General features: G+C 40.9%; 1 protein-coding gene across 1 annotated transcript in view; it reads right to left on the bottom strand.

Annotated features, from left to right (window-relative positions):
- Window positions 1-380: 380 nt before the first annotated feature.
- SCG3 (secretogranin III) overlaps window positions 381-19,322 on the bottom strand; it is a 76,261-nt gene continuing 57,319 nt past the window's right edge. The window contains exons 9-12 of the mRNA XM_082254186.1: window positions 10,156-10,239; window positions 7,418-7,549; window positions 3,005-3,082; window positions 381-966 (exon numbers count right to left, since the gene is read on the bottom strand). Of these exons, the coding sequence (XP_082110312.1) occupies window positions 848-966; window positions 3,005-3,082; window positions 7,418-7,549; window positions 10,156-10,239 (413 nt within the window). The 3' untranslated portion in view covers window positions 381-847. The remainder of the gene's footprint in view (window positions 967-3,004; window positions 3,083-7,417; window positions 7,550-10,155; window positions 10,240-19,322) is intronic.

Genomic DNA, 19,322 nt, shown 5'->3' with positions numbered 1-19,322 from the left:
CAAATGGCTGAAATTACAGACTAGACACATGTAAGAAGATTTACCAGTGACATGTTAAAGAGCACCTGTCACCTACAGATTCCAAAAACTGGAAACCATTGGGTGGTGGCTTGAAAATATTTTGTGAAAGCATTGGGGCACATACAGGGATTACCATTGGAATCTTGTTGTTTTCAAATATTACAAAGAAGTTTAAGCTACCATATATTTAGGATGAATTACACCTCATGGACATATTTGTCGTAATATGTAGTTATAGCACTGATCATCTTTGAGTCTAGTTAGTTTTAACTATGAAACCTACCCTGTGTGCAGACCTTATATATATTAAAGCTATTCAACCCATTCACAGGGCAGCATATCGATTGACTCTGACTCTCAGAAAACTACTGGGAGGTCCCATTAAATGGGAAGAAAATTTGAAACTGTAAGGAATTGGCACTTTATATTTGAACTATCAAATGTTAAAGAAGAAAAGGGGTATTGGATAACTTTGTAACACAGAAACCCCCTTTGATGACAAAATCATCACGAGGTACATGTTTCCTATACGTTTGTCCACCATTGTGTAGATGGCAGGTGCACTTGAAAGGTGTAACTTTTTTCCAGACTTTAGAGAATTTATCTCCAGTCCTTCGTGGGTTGGACAAAACCAAGCTAACAAACAAATACAGCAAAATAATTTCAGAAATTCTGACACTGGACTGGTGAAAAAAATACACCTTTAGTCAATTTATCCAGTGAATTTTTTGCAGTAAACTTTGGAAAAGAGTGAAATTTACGGTATTTTTTTCTAAATCTAAAGCTTATTCCCCACAGCAGAAAAGAGCTCAGCTCCATTTCTTCTTCACAGGCTGCTATAGATACGCTTTATTACATTAGCTTCTTCCTGATCGAGGATTCCCTTTTCTACGTATGAATCTGCTTGCTGATCAATGAAGTCTCTCAGTTTGGAAAGATCATATTCTGGAAAGATAATCAAATTATGGATAAATCATTAGGAACATAAATATCCACAAAGTAGTCAGCGTTAATTTTGAAACAAAGGCTGGCCATACATGCTCAATTTTCTTGTACAATTTTCTGCTAGATTTACCAAAAACCATATAATATGAGGTCAAAACTAAACAATACTTCCAATTGTATCCAATTAGGTAGGCCTTTGTACTACATAGTTGAAGGTAAATCTGAAGAAAATTGCACAGAAAATTGTAAGAAAATTGTATAATAAATGGCCAGCCTAAGAGTTTCCATATATAAATGTGGTTTGACTAAGCCAGTGGTCTCCAAACTGCAGCCCTTTGCATGCCCTTATCCAACCCTTAGAACACCTACTGACACCAATGGTTAGACACTATTTCTCCCACTGACACCAATGATGGGGCACTATTCGTTTAACTGACACCAACAATGGAGCACTTAACCTCCCACTGACAACAACAATGGGACACTTTTCCTTTCCCTAGAACTAAAGATGGGGCATTATATACCCCCACCTATCCCCAGACCTTTTCTACTCCCACTGGCCACAATCTGGCCCCTCTAAAGTCTGTAGGACAGTAAACAGGCCCTTTGTTTAGAAAGTTGGTGACAATCCATCCCCAGAATATTAATAAACCTCATGTTTTTATGACTGAGCACCAGAGGACCAGAGGGAATAGTCTTCCTACATGGATCAGGCAAACGAATGATATGTATGTATCCTGACCATTTTGCACCAATGGAAATGTATCCCTTGGGTTGCATATGTGTATCTAAATATATTTTGCTGTATTGCAGATATGGTGATAATTCCTTGATAAAGGCATACAATTGAAACTAAGCCGAAACGCGTTGGATATTTTTAAGATGTTTTCTCTGCCCAATTCCAAGCCTGATCACAAGCATGGAACAACAGAGAAAAATGTTCTAAAAAAGTCACCATATCACCTCATGTCACAAACTTTCGATACTTTTCTTCACCTCTTCACTAATGGGCCTTTAACCCAACACAAAATAATGTGTATTTTTAAATCTTCATTTAAAAATAAATTGTTTTATTTACTCACATATTGCAGAAATCTAATCCTTACTTGCCCATAAAGTCCCACGTTTCTTTGGTCTGAGGCACCAAACCCTACAAATTAGTGTATAAGGGATGTTGGCAAACTATTTATTTTTTGGTCACCTTTCAAATGATTAGACACTATTTCTCCCACTGACACCAATGATGGGGCACTATTCGTTTAACTGACACCAACAATGGAGCACTTAACCTCCCACTGACAACAACAATGGGGAACTTTTCCTCTCCCTAGAAATAAAGATGGGGCATTATATACTCCCATTTATACCCAGACCTTTTCTACTCCCACTGGCCACAATCTGGCCCCTCTAAAGTCTGTAGGACAGTAAACAGGCCCTTTGTTTAAAAGTTTGGTGACAATCCAATCCCCAGAATATTAATAAACCTCATGTTTTTATGTATGAAGTTAATACGTTATCTAAGTTAAGGAGGTTTAGATATAAGATCACCGTTGAACATAGTAAGGACATAAGAAGTAATTAAACACTTCAGATATTAAAACTGTAATCTACTAATGTTTAGCACAGATAAGTTCAAACACCATCTTTCGAAGAGTAAGATAGGGTTCAAAAACACAGCTCAGCCGCCACTCCACAACTGCTCCCCAACCACAAGTATAAACTACCTACTCCTCAAGCCTTCCCCGTAAAATATATTGTTTCCATGCCCTGCTCTGATAAAAGCTAACAAATGTGAAAGGCCTGTTCTAAAGTTAAAATCCATGACTCTTTAATTTTTGGCTTTATCTTTGCCATACATCAGCGATGAACCTCTTGTTATTTTGATTTACGATGAATGTGATAATTTGTAAATACCTTCTGTTTTAAGAAGGCATCGCTGCACATCACCTTATCATAGATTCTTCCATTAAATAACACTGTGGCATGTGTACGCACCAGCCAATTGTAATTTTTGCTCAAAATTTATGATTGCTTTTACCTTCTTTGCTTCCTTGCTTGTGTTTTTTCAGCCACTCGATATTCTTTCTGATTGCTTCTAAATATGCTTCTCCTTTCCCTAGAGAAAAACAGCAGGGATGGTTTATAATTGATGAGCGGGAAAAGAGACTGACGTGATCACACTACGGTATATCCTGTATGCTTTTAATAGAACAGTGCTCCCTTTTCTCTTGTCTACAGCATAACAGTGTTATAAAGATGATCATGTACAAGTTGAAAAGCTGTTGTGATTTGTAAGACATCCATATTAAGTTGCATTAGTTACCAGTGTTACAGAGTAGCTGTTTTTTTCCTCCTTCCGACAAAGTCTTAATATAAGATAATAGCTTTTGCTTGCCAGAAGAAAACCAGCTTAAAGGATTAATAAACCAGTGTCAAATACATGAAAGGCTTCAGTTTCCTATTAACTTTACTTATTGCTCAACTCAACATGGCTCAAACATTTCATTTTACTTTTTAAGACCAACAAAAGTGGTTGGCTTATGACCTGGTATGAATTCATGTATAAAAGAATAAGACCCTGAAAAGCAGCTTACGTAAGAATATTATTACAGTTATTTTGATAAAATTATTTTAAATGAAGTTACCTTCCCTATAGTTAGAACTACATAAGAAGCTTAAAATGGTTGTAAAGTCAGAAGTTTTTTTTTATCTTAATGTATTCTATGTATTAGGGGGGCAGCTCCCCTCAGCCCCCCTAATACTTACTTGAGGGTCATCTAGATCCAGGGATGTTGTAGGAGTGTCTAGGCTGCCTGGGACTCCCCTCCTCTTTGGCTGAGAAAGCACCATTGGCTCCTGCTGCTGTCAATCAAAGTCAGTCAGCCAATGAGGAGAGAGAGAAAGGGGGTGGGGCCAGGCCACGGCTCCGTGTTTGAATGGACACAGGGAGCTATGGCTTGGCTCAGGTGCCCCCATAGCAAGCTGCTTGCTGTGGGGCTACTCAACAGAAGAGAGGAGCCAGGAGAGCCCAAGAGGGACCTGAGAAGAGGAGAATCTGGACTGCTCTGTGCAAAACTATTACACAGAGCAGGTAAGTATGACATGTTTAATATTTTTACCTAAAAAAAAAAAAAGACACTTTACAATCACTTTAATAGCGCTAGAAAAATGATGAGCTATACAGATGAAACAAATGACTCTCCTTTGTATAAATTACACATGTGGCATGAAGAAGGGGTGGATCTTGCAGGATTGCACAATTGTAAATACCTTTAATACTGTACATCACAATATCATTGTTCACAATTGACCACTGCTATGTACATGTGTAGTTTACACTATTTAGGAGATCTGTTTGCTACTCTTAGAGGTTAAAGTGATACTAAAGGCCTACATTTTCGAAAAAATAACAAACATGTTATACTTAATCCTAGTACACACTAGTAGTTTGTTCAACCCCACAGGGCTGAACCAAAAAAAAAAAAAACCTGACAGCTCAGGAAAAGCCACTGTACTAACTATCCAACGTTAGTACAGCGATCTCCCTTGCTGTTCTGTTGTGTTATGGCCACCCGGGCCATTCCTTAAGAGTCCTGTGCCGTAAACGGGAGATCCCGATGCATACTAGCACATTATGGCTTTACCTTGCAGGTTAAAGAAATAAAAGAATTGTCGGTGATTTACTACCGCTTTAAAAAAGGAAACTTATGCAGCCACCACATCCATAGACTGGTAAGTTGTAATATATTACATTTTTGGTTTTGGGTTTTTATACCCCTTTAACCACTTGCCGACCAGTCACATTGACTGTACTGCAGCAAAGTGGTTCAATTCCGTCCAGCAACGTAGACCTACGTCGCTGGACTTGTCCCCTTGTGGGTGGCGCGCGCGTGCCACCAGAGGCTCGCTCCCACTCACAGCGGGAGTCGGGCCAGGGGAGGAGCGGCGGTGATCACCGCCGCTCTTCCCCGATCGTCAGGGAATCAAGTGTGGAAGTCCACCCGCTGTGATCTCCTAAGTGACAGACAGGGTCAGATTGCAGGGTTCAGCATAGCTGAACCTGCGATCTGTCCCTGTGTCACTCAGTCCCCTCCCCTCACACATGTTAGTAAGCACCAGGCATACATTAACCCCTTGATCACCAATAAAAATCAACCCCTTCCCTGCCAGTGTCATTTTTACAGTAACAGTGCATATAAATAGCACTGATTACTGTAGTAATGTCACTGGTACCCCCAAAAGTGTTAAAAATGTCAGTCAAGGGTCCGATCTGTCCGCCGCAATGTCGCAGTCCCGCAAAAAAAGTCGCAGATCGCCGCCATTACTCGTTAAAAAAAAACCCACCAAAAATGACAGAAATCTTTCCCTTAGTTAGTAAACGCAATAACTTTTGCGCAAACCAATCAAAATACGCTTATTGCGATTTTTTTTACCAAAAATATGTAACACAAAACAAATTGGCCTAAAATGTTAAAACATTTTGATTTTTACATTTTTCGGGGGGGGGGGGGGGGGGTATTTCATATAAAAAATTTTGAAAAATATTGTTATTTTTTCAAAATTGTCGCTCTTTTTTTGTTTATAGAGCAAAAAGTAAAAATCGTACAGGTGACGTAAATTTCGTTTGGGTACGGCGTTGCACGTCCGCGCAATTGTCAGTTAAAGTCGCACAGTGCCGAATCGCAAAAAGTGGCCCAGACGTAAGACAGCAAAATCCTCCGGTGGTAAAGTGGTTAAGTAGCTCAATTCAACTTCTAACAACATCAACATCATACTATTACCATCTCAATGTTATAAGAGAAATATAGACCTAAGAAGGGGCGGTAAGCGAGGCTTCTAATATTGCCAATTCACATTCTTTACAAACTTGTGGGGAAAAAAACAATGATTCAGTCATGCAAGAATTAACATTTCTAGGTCCGTCCTACAAACAACAGAACCCCGTGTAAAATTTACTTTGATGGCAATTTGAAATGCTTTGGCTGTTTATTGAAAGATTTAGCAGGTTTTGTAGCCATCTAGATCATTTCTGCATTGCACAGAAATTGTACATATTTGTTTTTTTTATTTTTATTTTTTTATGAGTTTTCTCTTAAAAGTAGAAGCTGAGTACTTCAACTGGAACCCAAGCCAAGTGTGGAAGAATGGGGAAGGGTAAACTGTCAGCTATTTTTTTCTAGTGATGAAGAGCAAGCCAGCAACCAAGAAGATTCTGATGCAGGATTTGCTGAAGTCCCATATCAGCAAAAAAGATACACCAATTTTGCAAGACCACTGAGGCCCTTTTTTTTCACCATTGAGGCCCTTTTATTTCAAGGGAACAGACAGCTTGAAAATGAAGACCACCATGCTCTCGAAACATTGGTGCAACTGCTGATATGGGATTTCAGTAAATCCTGCTTCTATAGTACTTGCTTTGCTGGTTTTCTCTTCGATGGATTCTGTACTGTACCGTCATTAAAGCGGAGTTCCACCCTAGTTATACATTTTTTTATAAAAATACCCCTGGGACAGTCAGGGCTAGCACATTCCACAATGGCTAGCCTCTGATCTGTCCCGGGTTGCACTTACCTTTCAGGAGAAATACTTACCTTGAAATTGTCTTCTCCAGCGCTGCCATCTCAGGTGTGGGCAGCTTGAAGCCAGCGCGATCCTTCGGTCCTCTTCCTCCTTCTTCGGTCCCACGATGCACTGCACCGGCCCCGACGTCACTTCCGGGTCGCGCGCGTCATCCCTCCACAGCTTCTGGGCATGCCCAGAAGCTGTTTAGAAGGGAATGACGCGCGCGCCCCGGAACTGACGTCGGGGCCGGTGCAGGCGCAATGATTCCTGGGAGCGATGACGTTCAGCTCCCAGGAATCATTGCAAAAGCCAGGAAGTGACGAATCGCCGTGGCCGCCGAGGGGAGGAAGAAGGAAGTAAGGTGAGCATATTTTCTCTAAAAGGTAAGTGAAAAAAAAAAATTGCGATTATCCATTTGTTTTTCAGGTGACCGGGAGCGAGAAGATGGAGGTAAGTATAAATTTCGGGTGGAACTCCGCTTTAAGGCCTTGCACCCAGCCTTCACAAGGGTTACCTATGTATGTCTGTGTGGTATGGTTTGATGAATAGTTATGCATGAGCTCTTTTTTCAGTTTGTGTCCCAACCAGGGGATTTTCCCTCACTTCCTGTCTAATGACCACACGGGAAATTAAAAAAAATCTCTGTAATGGGAACACTAACAGCAATTAAAATCTTGACAAAAGATAAATATTTCCCCACCTTACTAAAAATGTGTTTAGCTCCTTGCATTCCTGTTGGCGAGATTTTTACTACTTATGACCTCTAAGGTAGTGAAGGGAAATATGGAAAGGAATGGCAGCTTTGCCTTCCTGCAGTGTATCACTGAACACTTGTTTAAAAAGAATACACTCACTCTACTACACTCACTAACGTCTGATCAAAGAATACCTTTGGGTTTCAGAACCTCTGTAGATTCTTTAGGCTCCTCGAGTTTTGTGGAATCCTTGAATTTCTCATACTCCTTTTCCATGTTAGCTGCAGCTTCTTTGGTGCTATCAGCCTCTTCATCTATTTTGTCAGCTAAATCAAGAAGTGACAGGGCGTTACATCTCTGTTAGATTGTGTCTTGTGGGATCATTGTCGAATAAATAATTGATGTTCCTGAAAACTACAAACACTCAACTCAACACTTTAATCTAAGAATATGTAATTAGGAATCGGAGTAAATGGTGTACCATGTATTCTATAGTTTGTTGTTCTGCCATACTGACATTTATTGCTAAAATATTGGCTAACTTTGGTAAAGTAAGGGATCATGGGTAATGTTCACCATACCACATGATACATTCTCAAGTAACATAGCTATGACAAGCATTGCCCATGACAATACTATAGTACAGTGAGAAGTGGAAAACCAACCGCGTACTAAAATGTGTAGCAATGCAGAAATATCTCTCCCTACTATTGTACATGTTTACATTAGGAACCATTAGGCTCCATTCACACCTGGGCGTTTTTGAGTGTTTTTCAGCTCCAAAAACGGTCAAAAAAAACGTTCCAAAACGCCCGACAAGTAAAACCCCATTCATTTAAATGGCCCCTGTTCACATCTGAGCGTTTTGCAAAATGCCAGTAGCTGAAAAAAGTACATGAGCTTCTTTTTGGGCTGATTACCAGCGTTTTTGATAGATGTCAATGCCTGCCTCCAAAAACGCCTTTGAAAAACGCCTGAAAATCACGGTAAAATCGTGGTAAAAATCGTGGTAAAAACGTGGTAAAACGATACGCTCAAGTGTGAATGCAGCCTTAGTCTCAGTTTTCACCTGCAATAAAAAGACATTCTGCTATGGCCTACACACTGCGTATGAAGAAAGTGACCCTTCTCTACTACTATAACTGGGCCTATATGAAAGGAACATTTCGAGAAGAAAACCATTTTTTTTTTTGTTTTTTTATTCTGTTAATTGAACCTTTTCAAAAGATATACAAAGACGCATGGTTGGCAGGGCTCACACATAGGAGTACCGACCAACCTAAGAGGGCACAGGGCCCAAAAACCTGTAAGGTGCGCAATTCATACAATTCAGCTTCTATGTGGATCACAAAACCGACTACCCAACTAAAAATGTATAATTCTATTTAGTTGGTTTTGTGATCCACAGAGAAGCTAAATTGTATAAACTGCACACCTTACAGGTTTGCCCAGAGAACATGCAGATCGTGCAATTATAAAGATATACTAATCTTCACCAGCACACCTTGGTATAGTGAAACTTTTGATCTTTATTAATATAAAACAACAGACTTAGGCCCCTTTCACCCAGGTGGATGCCAGCAGCAGATCCGCCTGTTCAGCAGAGGATCTCTCCGCTGATCCCTGCTTAGCAGACGGATGACAGGTCTGTGTCCACTGATGCAGAGTGGACATGGAGACAGCCCACTGTTCCACATGAGGTGGTTTGGTGGAAACGGACCTCCTGTGCGTTTCCATCCGACTGTCATCCGATCCAACCGGGTTTTTAGTGGACCAGATCGGATCCAGATCTATCCAGATCGGATCCAGATCTAGGAGGACGGTAGGAATACTATCCACTAGACGACGGGGATATTTTTGATATTAGAAGGCTTGTATACAATTTGGAAATGTGAGTGTATTTCCTGAAGTTTCTCTGAATAATTTAAAATTAATTTAACTGGAACGTACTGCACCATTGGTCTTTTTATGCTTATTTGCATATCCACATGGGAAGGTTATCCTGAAGGTACCCAAGCTTATCCACTTACCTAAAGCCTGTCAGACCCCAAGACCATAAGGCCTTAAGGGGTCCACAAAATCTGGTAAGTGGACTCACATGTGGGGAAGGGCACGTGTTGATTTCACTTAATTAGTTGAAGCATTTTGGAGCACTTTATTATTCATTATTTGCACAAAGAATTTTACAGTGGACATTTGTGTTTACGGAACTTTATTTGGACACTGATTATATACAGTATAATTTAAAAAAATGTTATTCTCATTTATATCAATATATATTTTTTGGACACTTCTATCTATCAATGTATATTTAAATCACTTTATCACTGGTTTATTAGAATTAATTGTTTAGACCCCCAGAAATGTACACTGTTTTCAGCGCTGTGTTTATTTACTTATTCACTGAACCAGTGAAAACTATCAAAAAGAAATAAGGAGCTGCACGCAATCGAACCATCTGGTTATAATATCTGAAAGATTGGCTTCAGTTTGTCTCCTTCCAAGCCACACCCCCCTAACTAATTTCACCCTCTGAGAGGCTTAATCATAGGATTAAGTCCATCAGAGAATGAAATGCGTAAGAGGGCATGGCTTGGGAGGAGACAAGCTGAAGTCGATCTTTTACATATTAGGACTGAGCGGTTCTTTGGCGTGCAGCTCTGTATTGCTCTTTGACAGATAGCTTTATCGGGCATCCTGGGCCCTCTGGATGCCGGCACCCTGCAAGAATAGAATGCACTGGGCTTAGAGATACTGCTGCTTGGAGTGGCACTTTTTGTCTATGAGGGTCACACTGAACCAGTGCATCCAGCCAATGAAAGCAGAACCAGCCATTCCGATGTTTATGGATAATGGATCCTTCTACGAACAGTACTACTAGTGTTGCTCATTTGAGTTATAAGACAAGTCTGACCTCTGAAAAAAGAAATACCTGATGAGAGCCCATTTTTCTGATATGTAGAATTCTTTCCAAGTTTGTTCTTTGTCTGTACAGCTATCATGGTATCTAGATTTTCTGCCAAGAAAAGATTCAGAAAAGTTAGATATTTAGAGAAAGGATAAAGGCTGATTAAACTTTTTAAAGGTAAACTTGAATAACATACACATACTGTATGTACTTCAGTTAGTTAGTTCATATATATATACACATATATACACTGCTCAACAAAATTAAAGGAACACTTTGAAAACACATCAGATCTCAATGGGGAAAAATATCATGCTGGATCTCTATACTGATATGGACTGGGTAATGTGTTAGGAATGAAAGGTTGCCACATCTTTAATGGAAATTAAAATGATCAACCCCCTAAAACTCAAAGTGAAAAAAAATGATGCAGCAGGCTAGTCCATTTTGCTGACATTTTATCGCAGCAACTCAAAATGGTACTCAGTAGTTTGTATGGACCTACGTGGTTGTATGCATGCCTGACAACGTCGGGGCATGCTCCTAATGAGAAGACCAGTGTTGGGGGTAACTAGTTACAAAGTAACTGATTACAGTAACTACATTACTTTTTTTGGTAACGAAGTACTGTAACTAGTTACAATACTAATATTGGTAACTACACTACTTTACTAGGCTATAGGAGGTAACTACACTACTTTACTAGGCTATAGGAGGTAACTACACTACTTTACTAGGCTATAGGAGGTAACTACACTACTTTACTAGACTATAGGAACGCTCTTTCCTGCGTTACCCAAGCCGTGCGATACAATCGTTATTTCGAAGAATAGAGAGGGATGAAGTTTATGACTTTTTGTTTCACTTTATGTTTTATTCTGTTTTTTCAGGTTTTGTTCTCATGTTTCCCAAAGCCTGTGTTTATACAATAAACTATATGCAGAAAGAGTGTCATGTATCTTCTTCTACACGGTCAATTAAGAAAGAGGAAAGTAAAGTAATAAGTAGTGAAGTTACTTTTCAAATGCAGTAACTAGTAAAGTAATCTCGTTACAATTTACAGAAGTAACTAGTAACTAGTTACATTTTTTGAGTAACTACCCCAACATTGGAGAAGACGGATGGTGTCCTGGGGTATTTCCTCCCGTATCTGGACCAGGGCATCACTGAGCTCCTAAACAGACTGAGGTGCAACATGGAGGTGTAGGATGGACCGAAACATAATGTCCCAGAGGTGTTCTATTGGATTTAGGTCAGGCGAGTGTGGGGGTCATTCAATGGTATCAATTCCTTCATTCTCCAAGAACTGGTTGCATACTATCCCCACATAAGGCTGGGCATTTTTGTGCACCTGGAGGAACCCAGGACTCACTGCACCAGCATAGGGTTTGACTACACCCACTAGAGGACGTTGGGCCCTCAGGCCACCCTCATGAAGTCTGTTTCTGATTGTTTGGTCAGAAATATTCACACCAGTGGCCTGCTGGAAATCATTTTGTAGGGTGCTGGCAGTGCTCATCCTGTCCCTTCTTGCACAAAGGAGCAGATACCGGTCCTGCTGATGGGTTAAGGACCTTCTACCGCCCTGTCCAGCTCTCCTAGAGTAACTGCCTGTCTCCTGGACTCTCCTCCATGCTCTTGAGACTGTGCTGGGAGACAAAGCAAACCTTCTGGCAATGGGATGTATTGATGTGCCATCCTGAAAGATTTGGACTGTCTGTGCAACCTCTATAGGGTCATGCTATCAGTAGTGATACTCAGTGGTGTATTTAGGTTTTGTGCTGCCCTAGGCCGGACTATACTCGTTCACCCCCTAATTTAACTATGTCCCACCCCTTCCTGTCAGGGCCACACACCTTCCTGTTTCAGACCCACCCTGTCATCTGTAAACCACTCCCCTTCCTCTTTAGGCTCCACCTCTTCTTCTCTGTACATTAAAAGTGGGTACAAATTGCCTACTTGTATATTTTGTTGTTTTGCATGGGTACGTTGGTTCGTGGGAGCGCTCCTGGGGGCCCCCACTAGGCAGCGGGGATGCCAATCCATGGGGCCAGCAGCCGCAATTGTCGCCGGGCACCCGCGATCGTTCCTTGCTGAGAGAATTTAGAATCACAGGTCTCTGTGTTCATTTCATAAACCCCTCCCCCATACAGTTAGGAAACACGCCCTAGGCTCACACTTAACCCTTTGATCACCCCCGGGTTACCCCTTCCCTGCCAGTGTCATTATTACAGTAACAGTGCATATTTGTAGCACTGACTACTGTAGTAATGTCACTGGTCCCCCCAAAAGTGTCAAAAATGTCAGTTAGGGGTCCGATCTGTCCACTGCAATGTCGCAGTCCTGCTAAAAATCCCAGATCGCCGCTATTACTAGTAAAAAAATAATATAAATAAAAATGACAAATCTTTCCCCTAGTTTGTAGACGCGATAACTTTTGCGTAAACCAATCAAAATACGCTTATTGTGATTTTTTGCTAGCAAAATATGTAGCAGAATACAAATTGGCCTAAAAGGATGAAAATTTTTGATTTTTCAATTTTTTTGGGGAATGTTATATATCAGAATGTTAAAAACAATATTTTTTTTTTCTGAACTGTTGCTCTTTTTTTGTTTATAGTGCAATGAATAAAAATCGTACAGGTGATCAAATACCACAAAAAGAAAGTTATATTTGTGGGAAAAAAAGGACATTAATTTTTTTTAGGGTACAGTGTCGCATATCCGCGCAATTGTCCTTTAAAGTAACGCAGTCCTGAATCTCAAAAAATGGCCTGGTCATTAAGGGGGAAAATCTTCAAGGGCTGCAGGCATGGTGCAGGGGCTGCGGGCATGGTGCAGAAGATGCAGGGGTTGCGGGCATGGTGCAGGAGATGCAGGGGCTGCAGGCATGGTGCAGGAGATACAGGGGTTGCGGGCATGGTGCAGGAGATGCAGGGGCTGGGGACATGGTGCAGGGGCTGCGGGCATGGTGCAGAAGATGCAGGGGTTGCGGGCATGGTGCAGGAGATGCAGGGGCTGCGGGCATGGTGCAGGAGTTGTAGGGCTGTGGACATGGTACAGGAGATGCAGGGGCTGCGGGCATGGTGCAGGAGATGCAGGGCTGCAGACATGGTACAGGAGATGCAGGGGTTGCGGGCATGGTGTAGGGGCTGCGGACATGGTACAGGAGATGCAGTGCTGCGGGCATGGTACAGGAGATGCAGTGCTGCGGGCATGGTACAGGAGATGCAGTGGTGAAAGTTAGAGGGAATGCTGCGAGCCGGGTCTGTCTCTGATTCATAGTTAACCAGTTCCATCAGGTTGTGGGGGCGGAGCCACAACCCAAGTTTATGCTGCCATGAAGGTGTACCAGGAAAGGAAAATTATGGAAAGGTAAGTATATAATTTTCTGTTTTTGGCACTCCTATGGCCAGTGCTATACACAAGGGGAAGTGTAATACAAGAAGCACAAACCCTTTAATCAATGAGACAAGAAAATAAACATCATTTTTTTTTTTTTTTTTTTGAAGAAGAAAAATATTCTGTTTGCCCAGTCTAATTGCAGATCTAGCAGAAAAAGAACCATCTGCCTATTATTCCACAAGTGGCTGACAGATATACCTCTGTTGTCTGCACCGTAAACTCATAATAGGATAACAGCCATCTGTGCACAGGTGGATGGTGTTTGCTTTGAGGTACATTACGGCATTGCTGGAGGTGACTCATCCCAGGCACCAGGCTGGAGTTTGTGGCCAGTTTCCAAGCAACTGATTGTCCTAATGGCTTTGCTGGATCTTATCATTCTGACATTTCGGTTTGACTTTTATTTTATGGATAACAAAGAATTCCAGAAGCATCCTTATTTTAGTTCATATTTTACTGACGTATTTGTTCTAACCTCTATGTGCACTATTTGCAGTCATTCTATGATTTTTTTTACGTAATTGTTACATAATGTTGACAAATGGGTACAAAAGGGAACAGCATAATACAGCCTCAATGAATCGCCCTGTACTAATCATATTAAAGCAAAATGTTGTTTTCTTGGAATAGATTACCACCTTATGAAGGGCTGAAAAAGAGTTCTCTGATAGGAAAAGGCATTTTGATTTAAATCATGGAGCTGATGAATCCCTAGATTCTGTCAGTTGACCCATTTGACCTATTTCTCTTATAGTGTGACAAAATGTAATGGGCACTGTGGCATATCCTCATTATTTTTTCACTTTTGTCTACAAACTATGGCCCAGGACCACATCTGGCCTGCTACGTGATTTTATCCAGGCCGTAGCTAAGGTAAATGCCATATCCTCAGACTTGGGTCAGTTGGTCTCCATTCCCCCCCCCCCCCCATATCCCCAAAAGTCTTCAACCCAAGTCCATCCACCCCCCACTATGCTGTGTTGTTGGTTGCTCTGACTGCTGTCAGTGGTGTACATACAGGGGTCGCAATTGTGACCTGGCCCCATGCACCAGGGGGCCTGTGCGGCCTTCTGTACACCTGGATAGGAGGGACAGTGGGGGTGGCATATAGAGGAACCGATACCCTCCATTTTACGCCTAAAGCTGCTGAAAATGGATGCGATCAGTACCTCTAAAATCGCAATAGGATGTACAAGCTCAAAGGTATACATATAGATTGAGTATGTGTTAGTATCATCAGGGTGCTATATGTGTGGGTGCAATTTCCTGTTCAATGGTGCTCTCGTGTATATAATTACTATTATACCTGTATTTGTATACCTGTTTCTATGTTCTAGCAATAGGTCGAAGTATGGAATGTATATCATTCTAATTTTATATTGGGTTTTAATGTTGTTGCAGCCCTGGGTCACTCTAACTATCTGCTTAATATGCAATCTTAGGAACCTGGGATATGGCTGGTGCAGACACCGTTTGTAGTGTCACTACGTCATGGGGGTTAAACCATTACTTAGCAGGGTGGGGGTGGCTCATTTGCTTTTCCCATTCACTTGGGGTGATTTTGTTTTAGTTGTTTACCCCCTTTTTTAGCTTATTTTGCTTATATTTTACTTTATATACATTAGAGTGGCTTTGGAGAAATGAGCTGTTAGTTCGGGTCACCCTGGCATCTAGTGTATGTTAAGATGGTGTGCTCCTTGCCCGGAAGGTGCAGGGGTTAAGGCTGTAGGTCTAGCACGCTATAAATGTGTGCTAGCCACGCCCTCTGATGAAGCGATGACGAAATGCGTTAGGGCGTGACCACGCGGCTCTCACACAGTGACGTTGATCGGCTTCCCCTGACCGTTGATCTCCGCTGGTCAGACATTAGCAGTGGGTGGTTGAAGCTGTGCGCTCTGCCTATATGTGTGTATATGCGGATTTTAAAGAAAACCTTTTGTAAGTGCATATTTATAAGGGGGGATTGGTGTGTGTTTCCAATAAAGTCGTTTGTTGAGTTGCACAATGAGTTTCCCCTTCTCTTTTTTGGTGGTTTCAAAACTTCGAATACCCCTGTTCTAAGACTCAACTGCATATTCCCTGGAGAGGTCCTGTGAGTGGGGCTGATGAAACATGCTAAGTGTGTGCCTGCAAGAGGACACTGTGGAAATGACAGGCTGTTAACTAATGTATTTCTGGTGAGTGTATGACCACTGGGAGAGGCTGCACGTGGTGTGGTGACGGATTATTATGTTACATTTCAGGAATTCCCTCACGTGGTGCACCCTTTGAATACCTTCTGATTATACGGACTTATCAATTCATGTTATTGTGATCCTTTGGACTATTATGATACATTGATTGCTCTATGTCCCAATAATCTATATGAAGGGGTGCTGTGTCACTCTAGCATATGCCTATATGATTGATCAGCCTTATGATTCCACGCTGTCTCCAGGTTATGATTAACCACTTATAGGGTTTATTTTACTTGATTTATTTGATCCGTTTTGGGACTATAGATATATGTATTTGACGTGTGGCCTATCAACAGATATGAGTGTGTGATGTGGCCATAACCTCGATTCATTTTTATTCATTCACCATTTATTTTATTAAGGAGTGTTTAGCACAGCTTGATGTTTTAGTTCTTTGAGCTTGTACATCCTTGTACATTGTGATTTTCGATTAACCTTGATAGGTGGCTGCTTAATTATCGACTGGGTATTTTACTTGATATTTGTAATTTGGCGCAGGGTGGAGATTGCTTGTGATCATCACGAGTGTGTTTCCCTTGTTTTATAGATCAGTACCTCTACATACCGCCCCTTCTACCCCCCTTCTGCTGTGATCGGGCTCCTGTGTACTCCCCTGTGCTCCCCTTATCCCCCACAGCGCTGGTGGGTTCCCCCTTCCCCTCTCCTATTAGCTGCTGCGGGTAATGCTTTTAGGATGGAGAGCGGGGAAGGGGTTGGTAAATCTGTCATTTACCAGCCCCTTTCTCGTCTTAATGAATAGAGTTAGTGATCCATACCGATCACTGACTCTGTTCATTCATAACTGAGGCATAGTAAACTGAGTTTACTGAGCTTCAGTTTGTGAATGAACGGGAAGCTCTGTACAGATAAATAAAATGGTGAAAAAATAAAATAACAAAAATAAAAACAACTGACACCAGTGGCAAAACTACCAGGATCGTAAAGGTCAGTCTGCCCGGGGGGGGGGGGGGGGGGCGTCCGGGGGTCCCTTTATGGTTTTCTTGCACTATTGCCCTGAAGGTTCTAGTTACACCTCTAACTGCTGGCCTCCCAGCAACCAATGATTTTCTTGCCCCAGTATTCAATAGAGGATGTCCATACCTGCTCCACCTCAGTGGAAGCCCTTGTCGGGAGGAAACGCGTCAGCGAGGAGGCGCCGCTCTGTCACACACATTGCCGCGGCTTGCACTGCAGGCAACCGCGGACATCTTAATTACATCAGGCAGTCTTATTTGCGTGAATATGTAAGTGCTTTACTTTTACTCAATAAAATTGTTTGGGGATAATGCACTATTGGCCTTCCTCTTTGTTCCATACATGCAAGAGTATTTTGGGACTGGATGGAGTGGGAGACCACAGGAGATTCTCAGCATATCTACCCCAGAGGGGATCAGGAGTGACGGGAGGAAGAAAGACCAATAAGAGAATTATCATATGCTTAGGAATTTTCAGAATCCAGTCAGAGGCCCATTCACCCTTTTGAGAGGTGTGGGAAGAGGGTATTTATTTCTCCTATCACGAGGGGTCTATTCTCTGGAGGTGGCTGCCCTTTCGCCCTTATTTTTAATCTGCTGGTAAGAAGCAAACTTGCTAGGTGGTGGGATATTAAATTGTCACGTCAACACGGGAGCACTGTTTGAATTGTATCCAGCAACAAGCTTTTAAAGCACACTAATTTTGCATTCAAGGTTTTGGACTTTGAACCGGAAATTTGTTTGGATACTTTTTGATACACCCCCATCTGGGGAATTTGCACAGTATTTTATGTGGAACACAAATTTATGTATTTATTTTCCCACATTGGTTAATTATTTGATAGATATTTTAGTATATTGTCATCTTATTTATTTTGTCACTAAGTTATTTCATTTGGCAATGGCACTTTAGAATTTAGCGCACCAGACTTATTTTTTACAAAAATGTGTTCAAGTGTCATTACGTTAAGATCACAGCATTGTACACTGAACAAACTGAAATTATTGTATGGTGGTTTTTAGGGCCCATTCACATCAAATGCACTTGCCCAACACAGTCCCAATGGACAGACATAGCAATTTGTTTTATGTCCTATTAGTTCAATTTACAGTAAACCATTGCTCTGTGGTGGCCGACACTGAAAAATTGGGACATGCGGCATCTTTATGCAGCACAGTGCATTGCAACACATAAAGAGGAAATAAATTTAATTTTGTGACATTTTAATCAGTGTTAATTTTGGCAGCAAATTTCAATTTAGTTTTAGTCTTAGGACTAAAATGGCATTTTAGGTTTAGTCCCATTTTAGTCTTCTGCAAGTGTTTTAGTTTTAGTCGTATTTAGTCAACTAAAACTCCAGTACCTTTTAGTCGACTAAAACTAATTTTAGTCATCTATAATCGCATGGGTGTAGTTCAATTGTAATTTGTAATGCATTATTGAAGCATTTCTCTACAATTTCCAAACTCATTATATACTACTGCTGGTCCTGGAGTGAAAAATCTAATATGTTATTATTTATGGTATTAAGCTTTGAGCATGCTCCAGTGTTAATTTTGGCAGCAAATTTCGATTTAGTTTTAGTTATAGTCTTTTGACTAAAATGCCATTTAAGTTTTAGTCTTATTTTAGTCATCTGAATTGTTTTAGTTTTAGTCATATTTTAGTCGACTAAAATTGTGTTAATTTAGTCGACGAAAACGTTTTAGTCGGTTTTAGTCGACGAAATTAACACTGATTTTAATAAAGTTGAAGGTAAACGATGTGATGTCTTCTATCGATTCATCGCACCGTACCTTTACAGCGCATACCAGCAGCCACATTGTAATGTGTTTAGCTGGTGTCAATGAGCTCCTAATGCTAGCTTTATATGATCATAGAGAATTTTCCTTCAAGATCCAGTTTTACATAACAGATCTTACAGCGGGTCTCTGTTTTTATTACTTTGAAACCCTTTTCTGCTCATGTTAATGATGCAATGATTTAATACATGACATTAACTTCATTCTATAAAAAAGTTTACTGCAAATTTCAAACCATCGGCTGTTTTTGCAAGCTGGAGAATAACTCCATCCTTGTTTTGGAATGATAAGGTAAAGGTTAGAACCCCTGACAGGTCTTTATTGCTGTCCGTGTCCCAATTAGGGAATTTTCCACTCACTTACAATACAGCCTGTATCATATGTCCTTTGCCTGTGCTGTTAATGTCACTGAGATCGTATGAAGGCACAGAGCCATGAGCTGTAATCCAAATTAATTCTTTACATAATGACAGAGGAGACCTCTAAAAGGTTGGTTAGCACTCAGAATCCACACCAGACTTCAATCCATTATGACCAATGTGACATTTATTAAGGGAAGGTCATGGTAATTCTCTAGTTTTCTGATGCTTTTTGTACTGGTCACCAGGCCAGCATTATTTTTCCATATATAATTACAGAAAATACAATGCAAGGGTATAGCTGATGTATTGTATATATTTTTTTAACATCACGTGAACAAAGTGCTAAATATGACCTGCTAAATAATAATTTTTGCATTTTAACTTCTAAATTTTCTTTATTCTCCTCTGGT

The sequence above is a fragment of the Pelophylax lessonae genome (genome assembly GCF_965119305.1).
Source record: "Pelophylax lessonae genome assembly, chromosome: 4".
Lineage (NCBI taxonomy): Eukaryota > Metazoa > Chordata > Amphibia > Anura > Ranidae > Pelophylax > Pelophylax lessonae.
This window is presented reverse-complemented; position numbering and strand designations above follow the sequence as displayed.